Source organism: Dendrobates tinctorius, unplaced genomic scaffold, assembly GCF_039654945.1.
Source record: "Dendrobates tinctorius isolate UK_male_01 unplaced genomic scaffold, ASM3965494v1 ptg000046l, whole genome shotgun sequence".
In the NCBI taxonomy this organism is placed as follows: domain Eukaryota; kingdom Metazoa; phylum Chordata; class Amphibia; order Anura; family Dendrobatidae; genus Dendrobates; species Dendrobates tinctorius.
The window spans coordinates 57,833,849-57,856,848 of record NW_027361714.1 but is presented as its reverse complement, the minus strand read 5'-3'; the positions used below and the strand labels follow the sequence as shown (position 1 = coordinate 57,856,848).

The following is a 23,000-nucleotide window of genomic DNA, read 5'->3' as shown; positions in this document are numbered from 1 at the left end:
TCTCTCTCTCTCTCTCTCTCTCTCTCTCTCTCTCTCTCTCTCTCATTCCAAAAGGTCGGAGTCTACAAGAAGATGTTACCGAATCACATCTCACCCATTCTCTCAAAATTTACTGTCACACTTAGCGATGCACCAGCGATATGACGCGGTCAGGATCGCTGGTACATTGCTAAGTGGTCGCTAGTGAGCTGCCACAGAGGCAGATCTCACCAGCGACATCGCTGGGGACGGGGATCGCTACTTACCTGTCACACTAGGCGATCCTGACGTCCTCCCGCCCAGCTCCACGCTCGTCGTCACAGCAGGAAGCTGACGACGAGAAACAGTCCAGCCTGTTCTCGCGCGATCAGTGATAAGCAGCGGGGGAGCGGGTTGTAGGTAAGCATCACACATAGCGATATCGCTAGCAATATCGCTATAACATCACAAGTTATAGCGATATCTCTTAGTGTGACAGGCCCTAAAGGTGAAGTAAAAACACACAGAATTATGCATTAAAGCCAAAAATTAAAACTAGCATTCAGACCTTAACAATAAGTTTGTGTTCATATCTTGTGTTTTTTGCTGCATTGTTTGCTATGTTTTTATGCAAATTAAATGCTGTTTTTTGCAGTAACAGCAAAAGCTATGTGATTTCAGAAATCTCAAGCACACTTTTTTTAATCCCTGAATTAGGAAACTGCAGCATGTCAATTCTATCAGCATTTTTCCACCTATAGAAAGCAATGAGTTCAACGCAAGAAAAGCAGCAAAAACGTAGCCATCAGCATTAAATTAAAATGTGTTGGTGTCCTCCCCTCAGCACAAATGTTAGTATTAATACAATAAGGAAACATTGCCTGACCAACGTGTGAACTTCATCACCACCTGACCCCAACAATGTGTGAAAATGAACAATGTCCACCAACTCAATGCCCTGCCAATGTGTTATGCAACACCCCCTGCTTTTCATGAACTTACATGAACTCTTTTTGGTCAGAATGGTCAAACGGTGTCCTACTCAGGTGTTGCCAAAGGATTGTGTCCTGAATGTTAAAGCATATTCCTGCTATGCAATCTGTGCTAGAAATGGAAATATGGGCCCAGATTCATCATGGTTGGCTAGTGTCACCCTGTTCTTGATGAGGGGGGCATGCTGGAGCCAGACGCGTCCGTTTCACTCATTGGTGAATCTGAAAAGTGGCATGCGCCACACCAGAAATCTTACTTCAGATGGAAACTGGTAAGATTCGTGGCATACGGAACGTTCATCATAAATGTAACCCGTGGGCGTTGACATGCCTCGTCCCAGCGCTGCCAACGGCATAAAAACTACAAAAGGTGCAACATTTTAGTGTTAAAATTTTGCGACTTTTATACTAGAATTCAGTCATAAAAGCTATGAAGAACTGGAGCCTTAGACTGCATACATACAATTACTACAAGAATGTGAATGGGACCATGAGCCGTGGAGCAACGGCACTGCGCTTTACCACTTATTACACCACGAGTGAAGCCCAAAACCCCAGGGCTGATTCACTGACAATTACACCTGTTTTATGGCTAGTTTGACGTTTACTACCTGATATTCATTTTTTAAGTCTTATAGAACTTTGCGAGTTTTTTCTTTTAAATATAAGGCCACGTTCACACACTGAGTATTTGTAAGCCAGGAGTGGAACAATCAGAGGAAGAGTATAATAGAAACATGAGCACTACTTCTGTATTTTTTACTAAGGTAAAAAACTCCCCAAATACGCATCGTGTGCACGTGGCCTTAGCCATCGTGACCTGGTATTGGGGTTTAATAGTTGTTTTTTCAGCCGATTCATGAACTGAGACGTTTTAAAAAGTCAGGAAAATTTGGAGTAATCGTACTCAAACTCATCCCCTTCTGGAGGGATTTTATGTATGGCACAACAATAGCAAAATGTCTACGTTTTTGTGCTAAAAATCCACAAGACAGGATAAACATGAAAATAAAACGGCTCAATTCATTAACACATTTGATCCATTTGTAGGTTTGTATTCACGCCTTCATGTTTTATAATTAGCGCCTTAAGGCTATGTGCCCACGTTGCGCTTTTGAAGCAGAATATTCCTGAGCGGAAACGCACGCCCTCTTCCCGGGAAATGCATGCGTTTTACGAAGCGCTTTTGTTAAGCGTTTTAGCAATACAATTGTATGTATGCGAAAACGTGTGCGTTTCCGCAAAATTAATGAACATGCTGCTTTTTTTCCGCAGTGGAAAAAAAAACGCACCATTAGCACAACATGTGCGTTTTCCATTATATTACATTGGATGCTTTTCTTAAGTGTTTCCGCAGCAGAAACGCACGTCTAAAAGCGCTACAGAGACCCTTAAAAGCGCTACGTGGGCACACAACCTCAAACTTTATTTTACATATGCCTGTTTGCGGTTTTTTTTTGGGCGGCGTTCTTGATTTCCAGATGTTTAGTCCATTTTGAACTGTTATAAACTTTATCACAAATGTAATCTGGTCACAAATGGGGTGATTTGATTTATGCCAGTAGTTTAGGCCCAATTTTTGGATCATTTTGCTATAAAACAAAAAATAAAAGTTAAAGCAGTTATCAGTTCTAAAATGAAACGTCTGCAGTCACTTTGTGCGACTATAGATTTTTTAATCCTCCCAGTGCATGCACTGTGCGCTGTGAGGACTCGCCGTTGTCTGCCCCGGGAGGTCAGGTATGAGATATGCACCTCCCGGGTAGGACCCGTCTAGTGGGTACAGTCTCACTCGGCACTAGTGGATTGGTGAGGTCGCATCCCATCTCGTCACCAATACACTTTTACTCAGCGAGGCTGCCCCCACTAGACCGGGCCTACCCGGGAGGATGCATATCGCATACCTGACCTCCGTTCCCAGGGCAGAGAACAGTGAGTCTTTGCAATGCACAGTGCGTGCGCTGGGGGGGGGGGGGGAATTCATAAGTCTGCAGTCACACAGATTGACTGCAAACTTTTCATTGTAGACCAAACAACCCCTTTAAAGACAGACTATTTTTGACTTGTGCGAAAATGTGTAACTCGTGCACCATATTGCTGAATTTAGAGAAAAAAAAAAAAAAAAAAAAAAAAAAAAAAACACCAAACACATTAAAGTACAAGGCAAAAGACTTTGAAATCTTGCGGCCCTATTCAAGATTTGATTTATAGACTGTACTTGCAGTGGATCTGCTGCAATCCACAGTGACCAGCATCACTACCATCCATCATCCACACCATGTGAACCCAGCCGTAGGCAGTCACTCATACTCTACATGTAAAATATCCCTGGCACACTTTGGGGCAGATGTACTTTAACAAGAAGAAAAATAGATAAAACTGGTGGAATCGGTGACAAGTTTATCCCAAAACACACACACACTCCAATGTATTTGGTGCATCCTGCTAACACCCTTTTCACTTTCTTATGCCACCTCTTGACTCATTTACACAAGTATGTTGCACAAAAAAGTTTGTTTTTTAATAAATGTACTGCATTTTCAGACTCCTCTTAGCCACATACCAGCTTTTTCTTAACATTTTACAAAATTTTCAAAAAAATATAAAAAAAAAAAAGGAGGGTATTCACGTGCCAAAAACTCTACTTCTGTGGTACAATTTAGGATGAACACTATCGTAGCGAATCTGTTATTCTTCCTGAAGCGGTACAGGTAAATAACCAATCTGGTGTGTCACTACATAGTCTAACATGGAGAGTACTGATTGGACAGTGTCAGGCTGTGCAGGAACACACCCAACTGGTAACGCCTACTTGTCAAATCCATGTCTAAATTTGCTGTAGGACTAAAGGTGCTGTCACACTTTGCGATGCACTAGAGATCCCAACAAGCGATATGACGCGGTCAGGATCGCTGGTGCATCGCTAAGTGGTCGCTAGTGAGCTGCCACACAGGCAGATCTCACCAGCGACATCGCTGGGGTCGGGGATCGCTACTTACCTGTCAGACGAGGCGATCCTGACGTCCTCCCGCGTCGCTCGTCGGCGCCACAGGAAGCTGACGACAAGAAGCGGTCCAGGACGTTCTCGCGCGATCAGCGATTACCAGCGGGGGAGCCGGTCGGAGGTAAGTATCAGACACAGCGATATCGCTAGCAATATCACTGCTACGTCACAAAAACCAGTGACGTTACAGCGATATCGCTTAGTGTGACAGGCCCTTTAGGCTATGTTCACATGTTGCATTTTTTTGCTGTGTTTTTCTTCTGCAGGCAAAACCTGCTCTTTTGGCAGTAGAGAAGCTGCTTACAAAAAACAGGTTTTGCTGCATTTTTGTAGTCTCTTGTGCATAGTGATAACGTTTAGTGACCCCCAAAAATATTATACCGGTGTCTTTTGCACTTACTCATTGCTTTCTATGGGTAAAAAACCCTGCTAAAACGCTGAAAAACCTATGAAATTAGTGACATGCGGCAAAAAGGCAGCAGTTTGCCAATTCAGTCAGATTTAAAAAAGAAAGTGTGCATGAGACTTCTGAAGTCTTAGGCTACTTTCACACTAGCAGTTTTGCGCTGTGTGCGCAGTCCAAACGCATTCAAAGAACGCATCAAGCGTTTTGCATGCGTTTGCTTATTTTAGGAGCATGCTTTTTAACCAGTATGTAGCCATAGTGACTCTTAAAACGCATGCGATTTTAAATGCTGACGTGCCCATGTCCATGCGCACGCCTGCGTTCCCATAGACTGTAAAGTGTTTTTTTGCCCATTCCGTGCGTGTGCATTTCTTTTGAGACAGGTCGGACGGACCAAAAATGCAACAGGTTGCGTCCGGCGCGCCTGGGCGCACACTACAAAAAAGAAAAAAAAAAACGCATGCGCACGAAAACGCATACGAACGCGTGCAAACGCTAGACCATGCGCCCCCATGTTAAAGATAGGGGCTCAGGACGCATGCGCATGTGCGCGCACGATGCGCTACGCAAATAAACGCTAGTGTGAAACCAGCCTTAGACTTTCCTGGTACTGTAAGACATAAAAAACGCAACATGTGAACATTGCCTAAAGATATTTTCTTGACTAATTGTTTTAGGTTATTATTCATCTATTGAAAGGGTAAGCCACAGTGATCCCTAAGGACAGTCATCGCTGGATGAGGGCGCCATTGTCGCTATTCCTTTGGGTATATTTCTAGGGTCTGTACAGGGTTCTCCTCGAACCTACTGACCGGCTCTATGTCTCTAATTGCTGATATTGTGGCCCTTGCATCCGGCCAACATAACTATGATAAAGCTGGTCATATGATCGTATTATTTTACTACTCCTTATATGACCGTGTGTGTTACTTCCTATGGAGAATAACATGGTTTTCTTTTTTGCAGTTGGTTTCCTATACATGGGAATTTTTTAATGATTTGACTAATAAAATGTAATATTTTAATATTATAGGTGGTGGGTCTCTGGTTACAAACTACAAGAGGATCGTCTCATCGTAAGACCCCAGAATAGCTGTTTTTCACGTACAGTTTGTGCCACATGGACAGATAATTGGCAGGAATTAACTTCTCAGGGCTCTCATTTTTCCCTTCCCAATAACTAGGAATAGTTAGGGAACAATGTAACACTGACTCATATGAATACAGATGAAGTGCAATTTTTGCATTGTTTTCTAATAGCTTACTGAGAAGGAAACTTGCCGGATAGCTGTGTTACAGGCTGGCCATGATCATTCGGTAACCAGTCCTGGGTAGCTTTACAGATCATTGTGATGTTATCTCTCCAGGACCATGAGGATGGCGGACCCCTGGGGTGATCATCCTGATGAGCGCTGGTACATGTCACTATGGCTTTCTTCCTAGCACAAGGCTATGCTCACGCTGCTATTAAGTTCCAGTGGTTTACATTTCTCTTGCCTTTTCCATATATAAATATGGCATTCCTCCCAAAGAGATCCTGCATAGGGGTCTTCTAGTAATGAAGGCTTGTATATTCCTGTTTTGTTGCTCAGACTTTTTTTAACTCTACATCTTCACAATGGTACATACAGCCAGCCTCATATCTATATATTTTTTTTTCACTTTTTTCAAAGGGGGAGACCAACATAACATCATATTGGGTGCAGCGACAACATTTTTTTTTTTTTTTTTTTTTTGGGGGGGGGGGGGGTTGGAAGAGAAACCATTTAAGAAACCATTTAAGTTGGAGCCTCCGTCCTGACCTCCCCCTTAGTGATCCAAAACACATTATATCCCCTTTTACGACTATTTTTAAACCCACCCCCCTACAAAAAGGAAGGCAATAACCAACGAGTCTTAAGGCGAAAGAACGACGAGTAGTAGAGAAAAAAAAAAGCCACTCACTTCCACCTGGTAATAGACCCTAAGTCAATGGCAGCAAGTAAATCTCAGGTGGTATATAATGGGAAGACGTAAATCAAGAGCAAGAAGCTGCTGTCTCCAGACTGCATCTCAATGTGAAGACTACAAGCACTAATGTATCCATTATACTTATATAGGACGTCCGGCATAGAAGTCACGCTATTATAATTAAAGTTACAAAGCGATGGCGGTAATAAAAGCAACCACTCAGAGCAAGAGAAGACAACAGTGCGATCACAGGAAAGTACAATAAACCCCTCCATGGTGCGTCCAAAAATCCACCTGAATTTCATTTTGACAACTTGGCATTCAAGGACTAGATTTGTGCCTGAAGTAACCATGCCATGGAGAAGCTGCAGACCTGCCAGTCCAGAGACCCCGGATCAGTCATTACTCCACTGCCGTCACTCCGGCTTCACGACCAGGATGGACACATTACAGCGCATCTCAGCCGCTTCGGACACTCTACCAGATTGACTTTTTTTTTTTTTTTTTTCCCCCTTCCTTCAGTAGCCAGGCAAGAGAATACAACTTGAAAATCAATGCCATTAACTGCCTGGGCTCTGAGGTCTGGACAGCCATGTTATTAAATGGGGAAAAAAAAACAAAAAGTCAGGATGTCACAAGGAAAAAGCCAAGACACAGCTCAAGGAACCTTCGCACCTTAGTCCTCATCACCATATATATGATCGGCCATGCCGACTGATCAGCACAAGTCCTCCTCGTCATGTAACTACTTGTCATCTCGAAGGTCGTAGGGTAGCAGGCAGACCCTGGTGGCACCTAGTGGATGAGGATCAAACGCACTGTGAGGGCACAGGCCAAAGTAATGGCGCCCCTTTTGCTTTGGGATGCAGACCATTAACGAATGAAGAGCATGATGCCACTGTGCAACCAAGGCTGCCTGATGGATAATAGCTAGGGGCACAAAGACCCCACAGCAGCCCCCTGAAATGCCAAGACGCTGCCATACACAGGGACACGGTGCCCTCTTACCCACACGGATCAGCAGCACCCAACACTCAAGGACCATCTGCTGTGGCACTAATCTGATAGCCATCTCCTCTGCACCATGTGTGACCTGTAATCCCTCATGCCCAGGCACTACATGACATGATGTGCAGGTGAGGGGTGCAGTGATCGGCAGCGGCGCTCTCACCTCCTCTGCACCGTGTGTGACCTGTAATCCCTCATGCCCAGGCACTATATGACATGATGTGCAGGTGAGGGGTGCAGTGATCGGCGGCAGCGCTCTCACCTCCTCTGCACCGTGTGACCTGTAATCCCTCATGCCCAGGCACTATATGACATGATGTCAAGGTGAGGGGTGCAGTGATCGGCAGCGTGTGTGACCTGTAATCCCTCATGCCCAGGCACTGTATGACATGATGTGCAGGTGAGGGGTGCAGTGATCGGCGGCAGCGCTCTCACCTCCTCTGCACCGTGTGTGACCTGTAATCCCTCATGCCCAGGCACTGTATGACATGATGTGCAGGTGAGGGGTGCAGTGATCGGCGGCAGCGTTCTCACCTCCTCTGCACCGTGTGTGACCTGTAATCCCTCATGCCCAGGCACTGTATGACATGATGTGCAGGTGAGGGGTGCAGTGATCGGCGGCAGCGCTCTCACCTCCTCTGCACCGTGTGTGACCGGTAATCCCTCATGCCCAGGCACTATGACATGATGTGCAGGTGAGGGGTGCAGTGATCGGCGGCAGCGCTCTCACCTCCTCTGCACTGTGTGACCTGTAATCCCTCATGCCCAGGCACTGTATGACATGATGTGCAGGTGAGGGGTGCAGTGATCGGCGGCAGCGCTCTCATCTCCTCTGCACCGTGTGTGACCTGTAATCCCTCATGCCCAGGCACTGTATGACATGATGTGCAGGTGAGGGGTGCAGTGATCGGCGGCACCGTGTGTGACCGGTAATCCCTCATGCCCAGGCACTATATGACATGATGTGCAGGTGAGGGGTGCAGTGATCGGCGGCACCGTGTGTGACCGGTAATCCCTCATGCCCAGGCACTATATGACATGATGTGCAGGTGAGGGGTGCAGTGATCGGCGGCAGCGCTCTCACCTCCTTGATCTTGTCCCGCTTCTGCTGCACGTCGGGGTCCGCAGGCTCCTTGCCCACCACTCCAATGGGCTCCTTGAAGGGCCGGAAGGTTAGGCGGCCCGCGGCAGTGCCCCTGCCCTGTGCCCGCAGCCGGTCCTTGTCGCTCTGGATGTCCCCCTTGATCTGCTCGGGCGGCCGGTTCAGGGTGTCCTTGGCTTCCCACAGCACCCGCTCATGCTCCTCGCGGATCCGGGCGAGGCGCCCCCCGTCCTCTTCGTCCTGCGCTCCGGGCCCCAGAGGGGTGCGCTGCGGAGGAGGCTGCTGGAAGAACACCCCGCTCAGCAGCTTGGGGGAGTCGGGGAGGAAGAAGATGGCCCCGAAGCACAAGGTGATGAAGCCGCTGAACACCAGCAGGAGCACGAACTTCTCCGTGAGCCGGAATCCCGAGAGCTTCCTCCCCGCGGGGCCCAGCCAGCTGAGCCCGGACACCCCGCCTCCAGGGGCCAATCCGCCCGACCCGCCCCCGGCTCCGCTCCCCGACCCCAGCGGGGACACACTGAAAGGCAGCAGACTGCCGACCGGCATGACCGTGTGTGCTCACGTGAGCGCGCCAAGTTCTCCGCTCAGTCCCGGAGCGCAGCCGTGAGCAGCGTGTTCTCCGCTCCGTCCGGAGTCTTGCTGCCACTTCCCGGGCTGTTTGTCAGAGTTTATCAAGCCAGGGGAGGAGCGAGGGAAGTGCGGGAGGGGGGAGCCCGCTGTGTGGGAATCCCTGCTTCTCGTGAAGGTGGAGGCAGGGCCGCTCACTCCCCCAGCCCCGGGGCGGGGAGCACTTGCCAGGTGACCGCACACACTGTACATACACATCCAGTCATTCCGCTGCCTCTACCCGGCACTGACGGAGCCTCAGGGCAGCAGTACAGGGACTGGAGAGAGTCTCCGCCCTCCCGCACAGGCCACGCCCGCGCATGCCTCCTATTGGCTAGATCTGAAAGCCTTGCAGAACAGGCGCCGTGCCTTACAATGTGGAGGTGAGCGCTGCTCCTCGGTGTGCGCGGGGCGGCACTCGCGGTCACCCGGGTCACCCGCACCGCAGCCCCGGCATCACTTCAGCTCGTCCGCATCATGTGCGGTAATGGACTTTGTACACACAGACAAGAGCTGTATATATGCCCAAATAGTGTGCGGTAACCCTGTGCCCTCACCCCTGGTAGCCTGAATGTGCGTGTCTTCACACCTCGTGTACTGTATTACAGCAGGCTCACCCCTGTCATACTGCATCCTCACAGCTGGTATACTGTATATATGTACGCCCTCACAGCAAGTATATGGGTCGCCCTCCCAGGGCGGTGTCAGGGGGATGTGTCACAGCAGCGGTGACCCGGTCCATGGCCCTGGGCGCCCAAAAATCAATGGGAGTTTGTAATGTAGTTTAAGTGGAATAGTTCGTGACGGCCCAATGGCCGATCTTAATAGGGGCGGATGGGGCGGTCGCCCCGGGCCCAAGGTTTTTTGGGGGCCCAGGGCAGGGGCCAATCCGGTCAGTCGGCATCTGTGTGAGCCGCCCGCCGCCGCCCAGTGGCGTAGGAACTTGGAAGGGGGGCGGGCAGTCCCAGGCGGCACGTGTGTGGGGGCGGCGCAGCACGGCAGGAGCAGAAATTCCTCCTCTCTCTGTGCTGTGGCCGGGACTCGGGAGAGAAGCGTGGAGGCGGCCGGCTGAGGCACAGTGAGGAGAGAAGAGAGAGTATATCAGGCTCAGCCCAGGAGATTTTGGCAGCGGCTAGCGCCTAGCGCAGGTGGGTCACTCACCGTCACCATTTGGGAGGAGGATGCTCTGCCTCTCCCCAGCCTCCCTGGCTGCTCCCTCCAATCCAATGCATTATGCAGTTTATGCGGCTGCCTCCATGCTCTGCCTCTCCCCAGCCTCCCTGGCTGCTCCCTCCAATCCAATGCATTATGCAATTTATGCGGCTGCCTCCATGCTCTGCCTCTCCCCAGCCTCCCTGGCTGCTCCCGGCTCCAATGCATTATGCGGCTGCCTCCATGCTCAGTCAGCTGCTGAGCTCTCCCTGCGGGCAGCTTCCTTCCACTCAGTGTCACTTTGTATACCTAAAAATCAGCATGTGCAGTGTTTTTGTGAGAAGAGCCTCAAAATTTGGACAGAAAATGTTTTCCTGGGAAGGGGGGTACAGGGGCCCAGGTTTTATGAACAGCCCCGGGCCCATAGTCCACTTATTCCGCCACTGCGTGACGCCACCTGTGGTGTTCGGCAAGGGAGGTGTTAAGCCGATGCTGCATGCAGATCTGCTGGTCCCCTGGGGCTGGTGGTGTGTTGCAGCATAGATGGTGTAGCTCCCCACAGGTGAAGCTGTAGCCCCAGGGCCATGTAGTTGCAATGGTTGAGGAGAGGCGCAGGCGGGGTAAATTATGGTACCCTGATGTAGCGGTGCTGGCGGCGTTGGCGCAAGAATGAATGTAGGACACCGGGGCTTGTAGTTCCAAAGCTTTACTCACAGTCTGTGGTACACAAGGGTGCCTGCCTCCGGGCCGTGTCCTCCGGGTCAGAGACTCAGTCAACCTCCAGGCAAGATGGAACGCTCCCCTCCAACACTCCGCCAACATGTACCATTCTGAACAACTCCTCTATAGCGCCTTAAAGTGTGAAGATCTCCTAGTACTGAGTTACACTGGAGTTCCTCCTGACAGATGTTCCCAAGAACTCTACTTGTACGGCAGACAGCTGTAGCCTGCTTCGGGGACCCCCTTCTCCTGAGTCCCGGCTCTCTATCCAATTGCTGTTGTGCCCCAAGTCTTAGATGGGAGTAGTGCATTTACAGCCAACTACTCCACCGGTGTCTGCTGCAGAACCATAAGTGTCCATACAACCTCGGGGACAGGGCCCCGGCCTTGCGCTGAGAACCTATAGGCAGGGTTCCTCTTCTAACCCACGTCCTCTCTGTTCTCCTTACTCCTTCGTTCCGTACTTGTGTTTCTCTCTCTTATGGAAGCTTAGGTTTCAGTTCTACGTCGTTCTCCTTCTTTTCCATTCCCGTGCCAGCTGGCTCACATCACTGAGGCAGCTGCAGCACTCCTTCTTCCATCCCTTCTTCCAGGGATCCCCACTCCTGTCTGAGTGACTTCCTACCCGACTGACCTTCTGTCAGACTGACCTGACATCCTACACTTTCCCACTCTTTTATGTATTTTAACTCCACCCACCTCCCAGCACATCCAGTGTTCCAAGCAGGGTACCACCAAAGGTGCTCTGCTACACTCTAAGCACTGAGCCGCAATGTGGTTGTGCAGAACTACCCTGTTGTGTGGGGTGCGAGTGTTGGAGTGTGGAAAGGAGTTCCCACCTTACCTGGACGGTGGGGCACTACACCTTAAGAGAAGGTGCAGTACCTCTGTGGCGACCGAGCCTCAGGGGCGCCACATATACTGTATATGTGTGCCCTCACAGCTGGTATGCTGTATATGTGTGCCCTCACAGCTGGTATACTGTATATGTGGCGCCCCTGAGGCTCAGTCGCCACAGAGGTACTGCACCTTCTCCTAAGGTGTGGTGCCCCACCATCCAGGTAAGTTGGACGCCACGCTCCAATACTCGCACCCCACACAATAGAGTAGTTCAGCACAACCACATTGCGGCTCCTTGCTTAGAGAGAAGCAGAGCACGGTTCCCTGCTTGGAACACTAGACGTGCTGGGAGGTGGGTGGAGTTGAGTATACATATAAAAGAGTGGGACAGTTCCAGGTTAAGGGTCAGTCTGACAGGAGGTTGAGTAGGAGAAGAAGCCACTCGGGAGGAGTGGGGATCCCTGGAAGAAGGGATGGAGGAAGGAATGCTGCAGCTACCTCAGTGACCTGAGCCAGCTGGCACGGGAAAGGAAAGAAGGAGAAGGACATTGAACAGAAGCCTGAGCTTCCATAGAAGGGAAAAGACAAGTACGGAACGTAGGAGTAAAAGGGAACATAGAGGAAGAACCCTGCCTAGAAGTTCTAAGCGCAAGGCCGGGGCCCGGTCCCCGAGGTTGTATGGACACTAATGGTTCTGCAGCAGACACCGGTGGAGTAGTGGGCTGTAAATGCACTACTCCCATCTAAGACTTGAGGGCACAACAGCAATACGGATAGAGAGCCGGGACTTAGGAGTAGAGAGTCCCCGAAGCAGGCTACAGCTGTCTGCCGTGCAAGTAGAGTTCTTGGGAACATCTGTCAGGAGGAACTCCAGTGTAACTCAGTACTAGGAGATCTTCACATTTACACTGTGTTCCAAATTATTATGCGAAAAATATTTCCTCATATTTTCTCTAAATTACCTATATGAATTGCAGTCATTGTTATTTTCCAGTCATCTAATATTCTAGTATAATTGCAATGTTTTTGAACAAACTGCCTATGAAAACAGTATATTTTTAAAAATAAGAAACACTCAAAATGCATGTTCCAAATTATTATGCACAGCAGAGTTTTCAACCTTTTTATTTTGAACAAATAAATGGTCAATTGTGAAATTATAAGCATTATCAGCTTATTACAAAATGAAATCAAACAGTTTTCAAGTCAAAACTTTATTCTAGGTGATGTTACATTTGCACATAGGACCCCTTGTTCGAAAGAAGCTTCTGAACTCTCTCGTCCATTGAATTTGTCAGTTTTTGGATGGTTTGTGCTCCAATTGTTTTGCATGTGGACAGAATACCCTCCCAGAGCTGTTGCTAAGATGTGAACTGCCTCCCGCCATCATAGACACTCCTTTTGATGATGCTCCAGAGGTTCTCAATGGGGTTGAGGTCAGGGGAAGATGGTGGCCACACCATAAGTTTGTCCTCTTTTATGCCCATAGCAGCCAGAGATGCAGATGTGTTATTTGCAGCATGAGACAGTGCATTATCATGCATGAAAATGATCTTGCTGTGGAAAGCACGGTTCTTCCTCTTGAACCATGGCAGGAAGTGCTGTTTTACAAACTCCACATAGATTATGGAGTTCATCTTTACCCCTTCAGAGATTCTAAAGGGGCCGACAATCTCTCTCCCTATGATTCCAGCCCAAAACATTACTCCACCTCCTCTTTGTTGGCGCCTTAGCCGTGTTTTCATGGGGTGCCCATCAACCAGCCATCCTCCACTCCATCCATCTGGACCATCGAGCGTTGCACGGCACTTATCGGTGAACAAAACAGTTTGGAAGTCAGTCTTCATGTATCGTTTGGCCCACTGGAGCCGTTTCTGCTTGTGTGCAGTGGATAGAGGTGGTCGACAGGATGGCTTACACACAGCTGCAAACCTCTGAAGGACCCTGCATCTTGTTGTTCGGGGGACGTTGGAGGCACCAGCAGCTTCAAAATTTGTCTGCTGCTATGACGAGGCATTTTTGCAGCTGCTCTTTTAACCTGACGCAATTGCCTGTTGGAAAGACTCCTCAATTTTTCCTTATCAGCACGCACACGTGTGTGCTGGGAATCAGCTACATATTTCTTGATTGTGCAATGATCACGATGAAGTGTCTTGGCAATGTTGATTGTAGTCAAGCCTTGACCTAAATACTCCACAATTTGTTGCTTCTCAGCAGCCGACACATCCTTTTTCTTTCCCATTTTGGCAAAAAATGTAGGCTGCTTAATAATGTGGAACAGCCTTCTTAAGTAGTCTTGCCTTTATTTGGACACACCTGCCAAACTAATTTGCACAGGTATCTGCAATTGCTTTTAGTGATATAAAGAGCCCTGACACACATCACCATCAATGAGTTTAAACGACAAACAAAAAAATTCAAACCTTATCACTCCTAAACTCTTTTTGCATAATAATTTAGAACACAGTTTAAAGGCGCTATAGAGGAGACGTTCCGAAAAGGCACATAAGTTGGCGGAATGTGGAAGGGAGCTGTCCATCTTGCCTGGAGGTTGACTGAGTCCCCGACCCGGAGGACACAGCGCAGAAGCGGGCGCTACAGACTGTGAGTAAAGCTTTGGGACTACATTCCCCTGTGTCCTCCATTCCTTCCTGCGTCCGTCCGCCTGGCACTGCTACATCCCCTGCGCCGGACACTACACCATCTAAATGTCCCCACATCTACACTGCCCTGGGACAACAGCCCTGCCTGTGGAGGGCTATGCCATCATTGCTGCACCACACGATCTGTCCCGGAGGATCTGTCTGCAGCGTCGGCTTAACACGTCCCTTGCCGAACACCACAGGTGGCGTCACAAACTATTCATCTAACTACATTCCACCATTCACATCTCCCTATTACTTGGGCGCCAAGGGCCACGGACCGGGTCACCGCCGCTGTGACACGTCCACTGATACCGGCCTGGTACCGAGTACCCCACAGCCCTGGGAGGGCGACCCATATATGTGCGCCCTCACAGCTAGTATACTGTATATGTGAGCCCTCACAGCTGGTATACTGTATGTGTGCCCTCACAGCTGGTATACTGTATATGTGTGCCCTCACAGCTGGTATACTGTACAGTCATGGCCAAAAGTTTTGAGAATGACACAAATATTATATTTTCACATGATCTGCTGGCCTCTGGTTTTTATGTGTGTTTGTCAGATGTTTTTATCACATACAGAAATATAATTGCAATCATATTATGAGTAGCAAAAGGTTATATTGACAGTTAGAATGAGTTAATGCAGCAAGTCAATATTTGCATTGTTGACCCTTCTTCTTCAGGACCTCAGAAATTCTCACTGGCATGCTCTCAATCAACTTCTGGATCAAATCCTGACTGATAGCAGTCCATTCTTGCAAAATCAATGCTTTTATTTTGTCTGAATTTGAAGGTTTTTGTTTGTCCACCCGTCTCTTGATGATTGACCACAAGTTCTCAATGGGATTAAGATCTGGGGAGTTTCCAGGCCATGGTCCCAAAATCTCTATGTTTTGTTCCCTGAGCCATTTAGTTATCACCTTTGCTTTATGGCAAGGTGCTCCATCATGTTGAAAAAGGCATTGTTGATCGCCAAACTGCTCTTGGACGGTTGGGAGAAGTTGCTCTTGGAGGACATTCTGGTACCATTCTTTATTCATGGCTGTGTTTTAAGGCAAGATTGAGAGAGAGCCCATTCCCTTGGCTGAGAAGCAACCCCACACATGAATGGTTTCAGGATGCTTGACAGTTGGCATGAGACAAGACTGGTGGTAGCGCTCACCTGGTCTTCTCCGAATAAGCCGTTTTCTAGATGTCCCAAACAATCGAAAAGGGGATTCATCAGAGAAAATGACTTTACCCCAGTCCTCAGCAGTCCACTCCCTGTACCTCTTGCAGAATATCAGTCTGTCCATGATGTTTTTTCTGGAGAGAAGTGGCTTCTTTGCTGCCCTCCTTGAGACCAGGCCTTGCTCCAAGAGTCTCCGCCTCACAGCGCGTGCAGATGCACTCACACCTGCCTGCTGCCAATCCTGAGCAAGCTCTGCACGGCTGGTAGCCCGATCACGCAGCTGAAACACTTTTAAGAGACGGTCCTGGCGCTTGCTGGTCTTTCTTGGGCGCCCTGGAGCCTTTTTGGCAACAAGGGAACCTCTCTCCTTGAAGTTCTTGATGATGCGATAGATTGTTGACTGAGGTGCAATCTTTCTAGCTGCGATACTCTTCCCTGTTAGGCCATTTTTGTGCAGTGCAATGATGACTGCACGTGTTTCTTTAGAGATAACCATGGTTAACAGAAGAGAAACAATGATGCCAAGCACCAGCCTCCTTTTAAAGTGTCCAATGGTGTCATTCTTACTTAATCATGACAGATTGATCTCCAGCCCTGTCCTCATCAACACCCACACCTGTGTTAATGGAGCAATCACTGAAACGATGTTAGCTGGTCCTTTTAAGGCAGGGCTGCAATGATGTTGAAATGTGTTTTGGGGGATAAAGTTAATTTTCTAGGCAAATATTGACTTTGCAAGTAATTGCTGTTAAGCTGATCACTCTTTATAACATTCTGGAGTATATGCAAATTGCCATTAGAAAAAATGAAGCAGTAGACCTTGTAAAAATTAATATTTGTGTCATTCTCAAAACTTTTGGCCATGACTGTATATGTGTGCCCTCACAGCTGGTATACTGTATATGTGCGCCCTCACAGCTGGTATACTGTATATGTGCGCCCTCACAGCTGGTATACTGTATATGTGCGCCCTCACAGCTGGTATACTGTATATGTGCGCCCTCACAGCTGGTATACTGTATATGTGCACCCTCACAGCTGGTATACTGTGTGTGTGCCCTCATAGCTGGTTTACTGTATGTGTGTGCCCTCACAGCTGGTATACTGTAAATGTACGCCCTCACAGCTGGTATAGTGTATATGTACGCCCTCACAGCAAGTATACTGTTTATGTACGCCCTCACAGCTGGTATACTGTATATGTGTGCCCTCACAGCTAGTATACTGTATATGTACTCCCTCACAGCAAGTATACTGTATATGTAAGCCCTCACAGCTGGTATACTCTATATGTGAGCCCTCACAGCTGGTATACTGTATATGTGTGCCCTCACAGCTGATATACTGTATATGTACGCCCTCACAGCAAGTATACTGTTTATGTACGACCTCACAGCTGGTATACTGTATATGTGTGCCCTCACAGCTGGTATACTGTAAATGTACTCCCTCACAGCTGGTATACTGTATATGTACGCCCTCACAGCAAGTATACTGTTTATGTGTGCCCTCACAGCTGGTATACTGTATATGTGTGCCCTCACAGCTGGTATACTGTATATGTGTGCCCTCACAACTGGTATACTGTATATGTGTGCCCTCACAGCTGGTATACTGTGTATGTGTGCCCTCACAACTGTTATACTGTGTATGTGTGCCCTCACAGCTGGTATACTGTATATGTGCGCCCTCACAGCTAGTATACTGTATATGTGCGCCCTCACAGCTGGTATACTGTATATGTGCACCCTCACAGCTGGTATACTGTGTGTGTGCCCTCACAGCTGGTTTACTGCATGTGTGTGCCCTCACAGCTGGTATACTGTAAATGTACGCCCTCACAGCAAGTATACTGTTTATGTACGACCTCACAGCTGGTATACTGTATATGTACGCCCTCACAGCTGGTATACTGTGTGTGCGCCCCCACAGCTGGTATACTGTATATGTGTTATAATGTATATGTACGACATCACAGCTGGTATACTGTATATATGTGTCCTCACAGCTGGTATACTGTATATGTACGCCCTCACAGCTGATATACTGTATGTAACGGGGTCTTCTGTGCTGTAATACCTCTTACATTACCACCCCGTGTTTCAGGAAGTTCACTCTGCTTTTCCTCGCTTCGGAATGAAGGGCGCTGGCTCGAAAGGCTTTGTAACAGGGGAACATAAGAGATCACTGCTACTCCATGTTCAAGGTGATTCCGGTCTTGTGAATCCTGTCCAATACTGTCTCTAGGTGATTTAGATGCTCATCCCATGTCGCGCTGTAGATGGCGATGTCATCCAGGTAGGCACAAGCATAGTCCTGGAGACCATCCAGAAGCCGGTCAGCCAGCCTCTGGAAGGTCGCAGGGGCATTCTTCATCCCGAATGGCATAACTCGAAACTGGAATAAGCCGAATGGGATGACAAATGCAGACTTGGAAATAGCGTCAGGACTTAGGGGTATCTGCCAATAGCCTTTGCATAGATCAATGGTGGTCAAAATACTTTGCCCTCGCCAGCCGGTCTAACAACTCATCCACATGCGGCATGGGATACGCATCCGTCACCGTTTTCTCATTTAGCTTGTGATAGTCTACACAAAACTGGGTAGTCCCATCCTTCTTGGGCACTAGCACTACGGGGGATGCCCAGGGACTATCTGACTCTTCAATGACCCCTAAACGCAACATCTCTTGTATCTCTTGTCGCATCCCTTCTCGTACAGACTCAGGGTCGCGGAAGGAGGGTTGTCTCACGGGGGTCTGATCCTGGGTCTCAACCTTGTGTTGTGCCAGGCGAGTGTACCCCGGTCTCTCTGAAAACATCCTCTGTCGCTGCCTCAACAACATCTCCGCCTGCTGTCTCTCCCGGGGCCCTAGGTTTTCTCCCAAGTGTACCTGGTCCCATGTTTTAGACTGAGTCCTCGCCCCTAAGACATCAGGCAAGGGAAGTCCTGCTAAATCCTCTGCTTCGGGGGCACAGATGGCCACTACCTCTTCAGGGCGCTCCCGGTAGGGCTTCAGCATATTCACGTGAAACATGCGGATAACCCTGGTGTCGTCATAATCGGCGACATTGTAGGTGGTGTCGGCTATTTTCCCCACTACCTGGTAGGGCCCCTGCCATGCAGCTTTGAACTTGCTCTGCCTAGTTGGTTCTAACACCAGGACCTTCTGTCCTATCTCAAAGGTACGTTCTCGGGCCCTCCGATCATACCATACGCTCTGGTGCCGTTGGGCCGCCTGCATGTTCCCACATACAGCCTGAGTCAGCGCCTGTAGGAGGTCGCGGAATTCCAGCACATAGGGCGCAATAGGTATCCCTTCTATGGTTCCCTCCCCTTCCCAGTGTTCTCGCACTAAGTCTAGGGGTCCCCTTACCCGCCTCCCTTATAACAGTTCGAACAGGGAGAACCCCGTGGATTCTTGGGGCACCTCCCCATAGGCAAACAGGAGGTGTGGCAAGAATTTCTTCCAGTCCCTGTAGGTCCAGGTAAAAGTCCCAATGAGTTGTTTTAATGTTCCGTTAAAGCGTTCACACAACCCATTGGTTTGCGGGTGGTACGGGGCGCTTCTAATGGACTTTACGACGCATAGCTTCCACAGTTGGTTGGTCACCTCTGCTGTAAACTGCGTACCCTGGTCCGAGATAACCTCCCGGGGGAAATCCAACCTGTGAGAAAACCTGGAGCAGGTCATCCGCCACTGTCTCTGCCAATATGTTAGGTAATGCAACCGCCTCTGGATACCGTGTGGCATAATCTACCACTGTCAATATATACTTTTCCCCTGATGGACTGGGTGTGGCTAACGGCCCTATCAGATCGACCGCTACTCGGCTAAGTGGCTCCTCCACAATGGGGAGGGGGTGTAGTTTGGCCTTGCAGTGATCTCCCCTCTTGCCAATGCGCTGGCAACTGTCACAGGTCTGGCAGTACTGACGAACATCATAGGTTACCCCCGGCCAAAAGTTTTGTGTCAGACAATGCCTGGTGCGACTGACGCCGAGGTGCCCGGCCAAGGGTATGTCATGAGAGATTCGCAGTAGCTCCTGCCTATACTTCTTGGGAATTACCAGCTGTCGTTTTATAGTGGGGCTCGTTCCTGTGGGGCACTGCTCTGTAACCCGGTAGAGGAGTCCCTGATGCCATACAAACTGTTCCCCTTCCAGTACTCCTCTCCCCTCCTGTGCCTTCCCACGTTACCCCTGTAATGAGTGATCCTCAAGTACCTCCCGTTTAAACTCAGCTGGGGTGGCCCAAGAAATGTGTCTGGCTATGGGGATACGTGTAGGGCTGGGGTATCTTACCTGGGCCTCCTCTGAGTGTGATTCCGCCTCCACAGCTCGAGCTTGTCTCCGGGTGGTCACAGGATAGGTCTCAGCCAGAGGGGCGACCGAGAATGCAAACAACATGGGCCCCAAGTCATTTCCCAGCAAGATGTCTCCAGGCAAATCCTCCATCAGGCCGACCTCAACAAGGCCATCCCCGACTCCTCAGTTCAGGTGAATCCTGGCAGTGGGCAGTCGATGTATGGCTCCCCCTGCTACACGGACGGCCACTGTCCGGTCCGTCTTCTCTTGGTCCCGGACGAGATGAGACTTCACAAGGGTCAAAGTTGCTCCTGAATCTCTTAGTCCCTGCATACATTTCCCATTAACCCACATCGCCTGTCGATGCTGTTGTCGACTATCTGCCCGGGCTGCCTGCACGGGGTCTACTTCCTCCATCTCTTTCATCCCCGGATTAGTAATAGCCCCCAATGCCGGGTCAGCTTCGCCCTGGTAGTAGTTTGCAGCGGCCCGGTTGACTGTAGCCGTTCCCGCCTTTGGCCACTGGGTACGCTGAGTCCGGTTGGGACATTGTCTTTGCAGGTGGCCCAGCTGATGGCAGGTGTGGCATCGCACCCCAGGGTGACTCTGGTAAGCCTGGGTTTTAGCTGGACCCCCAACAATCTTTTGTGTTTTAGGGGCCTCCAGACCCATGGGAGGGCCCCTAGTGACATGATGTTCATCGGCCAGACGAGCGGCCTCCCTAAGAGTCATTGGCCGTCTGTCCCAAAGCCATTCTTGTGTCTCGGGGTTTATTCCAGTAAAGAATCACTCTGACAAGAAGAGCTGGAGGACGTCCTCCTTAGTGGTTGCTTGGTTCCCTTGTACCCACTGTAGCAGTGACCGCCGTAGTTTACAGACCCATTCAGCGTGGGTATCTGTTACCTGTTTTATAAATCCGCGCAACTTTTGGCATTATGCCTCAGATGTCAGCGCATACCGGGCCAAGATGACTTCTTTGGCCCGCTCATAGTCCATACAGTTCTCATCAGGGCCGGACTGGGACAAAAAAGCAGCCCAGCCACACAAACTCCACCAGCACACAAACTATAACACTCCTCACCCCGATTAGCTATACTTTGTCGTGCCCGTCACTCTCTTAAAAGGAGTTATTCGAAGAGCCACATGTGAATGTCGCCACAGTGCGTATGATCGACCACAGCTGCATTTACATGGTGCTCTACAGAGCTCCAAGTTTCAGGATCATGGGGGTCCCTGCAGTCGGATCTACAGCAATTGGAAAGTTATCCCCTATCCAGAGGAGAGCGGATTACTTGGGATAATCCATTTAAACAGCCTTTCCAATATTTTTCTATTTGGCCATAGTAATATTAAAAATACTAAACCAATATTGACCCTCCCAAAGCCCAATGTCGTCTCTTCGACAACAAGACAGGAAAAGTGGGTAGTGTGCAAGTCACACAGGGCCAGCTTCAGGTTTTTGTGGGCCCCAGGTGAAAGAGTCTCAGTGGCCCCTTTAACAAATACCACAATTCATAATGCACAGATACAGTAGAGAAATATAGGTATACAATGCCAAAGATTTCACTTCTTACATTACATGAGTGATAACTAGAGTTGAGCGACTTTTGGTTTTTTAGGGTCGCGTTTCGTTTCGTGAAACCCGACTTTTCCAAAAGTTGGGTCGAGCAAGATCGTCCGATTATAGGGAAAAGTCGGGGTCGTCCCGAAACACGAAACCCAATGTAAGTCAATGGGGAATAAAAGTCGGCAGTGAGAGGAGGACAGGAAACACACCTACAGTGCCCATTTGAATGCCAAAAGCATCAATTCTTCTTACTTAAGCTTGTCAACCTTAATTAACTTCATAATACAAGTTACGCACTGAAAAATGGGGGTTATTTGGCTAAAGTTGTGGGGGGGGGGGGCTGGCTCCAGGTTTTCATGTGCCCTGGGCGAAAGAGCGCCCCTTTAACACATACCAAAACTCATCATGCTCCGATACGGCAGAGAAATAGCGGTATAGTACAATGAAAAATACTTCACTTTTTACATCTCATGACGAGGCCATCTATTTCTCCATACAGAATCATTGGTCCCATATAATGTTTGAAACAGTATATGATGAGCTCCACATAATGCTACAGTCTTATGGGCCCAAATAATGCTCCAAACATAATGGGCCCCATTTCTAATGCTCTAGTGTATAATGGGCCCTGTAAATGCTGCTCCAGTGTCTGATGTCCACCTTTGGAATGTTCCAGTGTATGGTGGGCCCCATCTATCATTCTCCAGAGTAACGTGCTCCCCAAAAATTGCTGTCCCAACATTGAAAACAATCAAATAAGTCTCCTCGCTAGGGAATCCCTGTACTAGTCTGGACTCCTCGTCGTCCCCATCTTCCATCTCACTGCACAGTATTTCAACCTTGCAAGTGCTGTGATCCTGAGCAAGCAGGGGGGGCCCACTCGTTGGCGACAGCACTGGCACAGGGCCCCTGATAGTACGGTGGTGTGTCTGATGGCGGGTGGGCCGAACCTGCACTTTCATCTGCAGCTTCCTCTTTGTCACCGTGTAAGATAGAACTGTATATGGGAAGGGTAACCTGAGTTTCATCAGGGTCAGATTCAGGCCGTGTAGCGTGCGAGGGGAATGTAGTGGTCTGGGTCAATGTACCAGCAGATTCATCGAGCAGTGGCTGGGCATCAGTGCACTTGTGTCACCCCCAGGAGTACGGTCGCCACAGTGGCATTACCTTCCTCCTAGGGAGTGTGATGTCATGCTTGGGAGCAACGAAGGATCTCTCTAGCAGGTTAACTAATTGGGCGGCGTTATTCCCACGAGTCATGACCCTCCAAACAGCGTTCATGAAGGCAAATTGTTTGTTTTACGTGGGCAGTATGGTTGCAAAGCTGAACCTTAAAGGAATGTCCAGAAGGGCACCACCAGGAGTGGAGCCTACGGTTAAATTCGACTCCACCTGGGAAACCTCAACCATGCCAGCTACAGAACAGATGCACACATTGCAAGCTTAATTCCGTTAACGAACGAGACTCCGTCATGCCCCGCGGTCCGAGTCCGGCTTACTAGAGGGACACGTGAGGCTCTGGAACATGAGATTGGCCAATAACTGGTGTGTCATGCCCTTACATGTCCGT

General features: G+C 49.1%; 1 protein-coding gene across 1 annotated transcript in view; it reads right to left on the bottom strand.

Moving 5' to 3' along the window:
• Positions 1–9,284, bottom strand: part of LOC141089477 (mannosyl-oligosaccharide 1,2-alpha-mannosidase IA-like) — a 317,924-nt gene extending 308,640 nt beyond the window's left edge. The window contains exon 1 of the mRNA XM_073575915.1: positions 8,403–9,284. Within this exon, the coding sequence (XP_073432016.1) occupies positions 8,403–8,966 (564 nt within the window). The 5' untranslated portion in view covers positions 8,967–9,284. The remainder of the gene's footprint in view (positions 1–8,402) is intronic.
• Between the last annotated feature and the right edge of the window lie 13,716 nt (positions 9,285–23,000).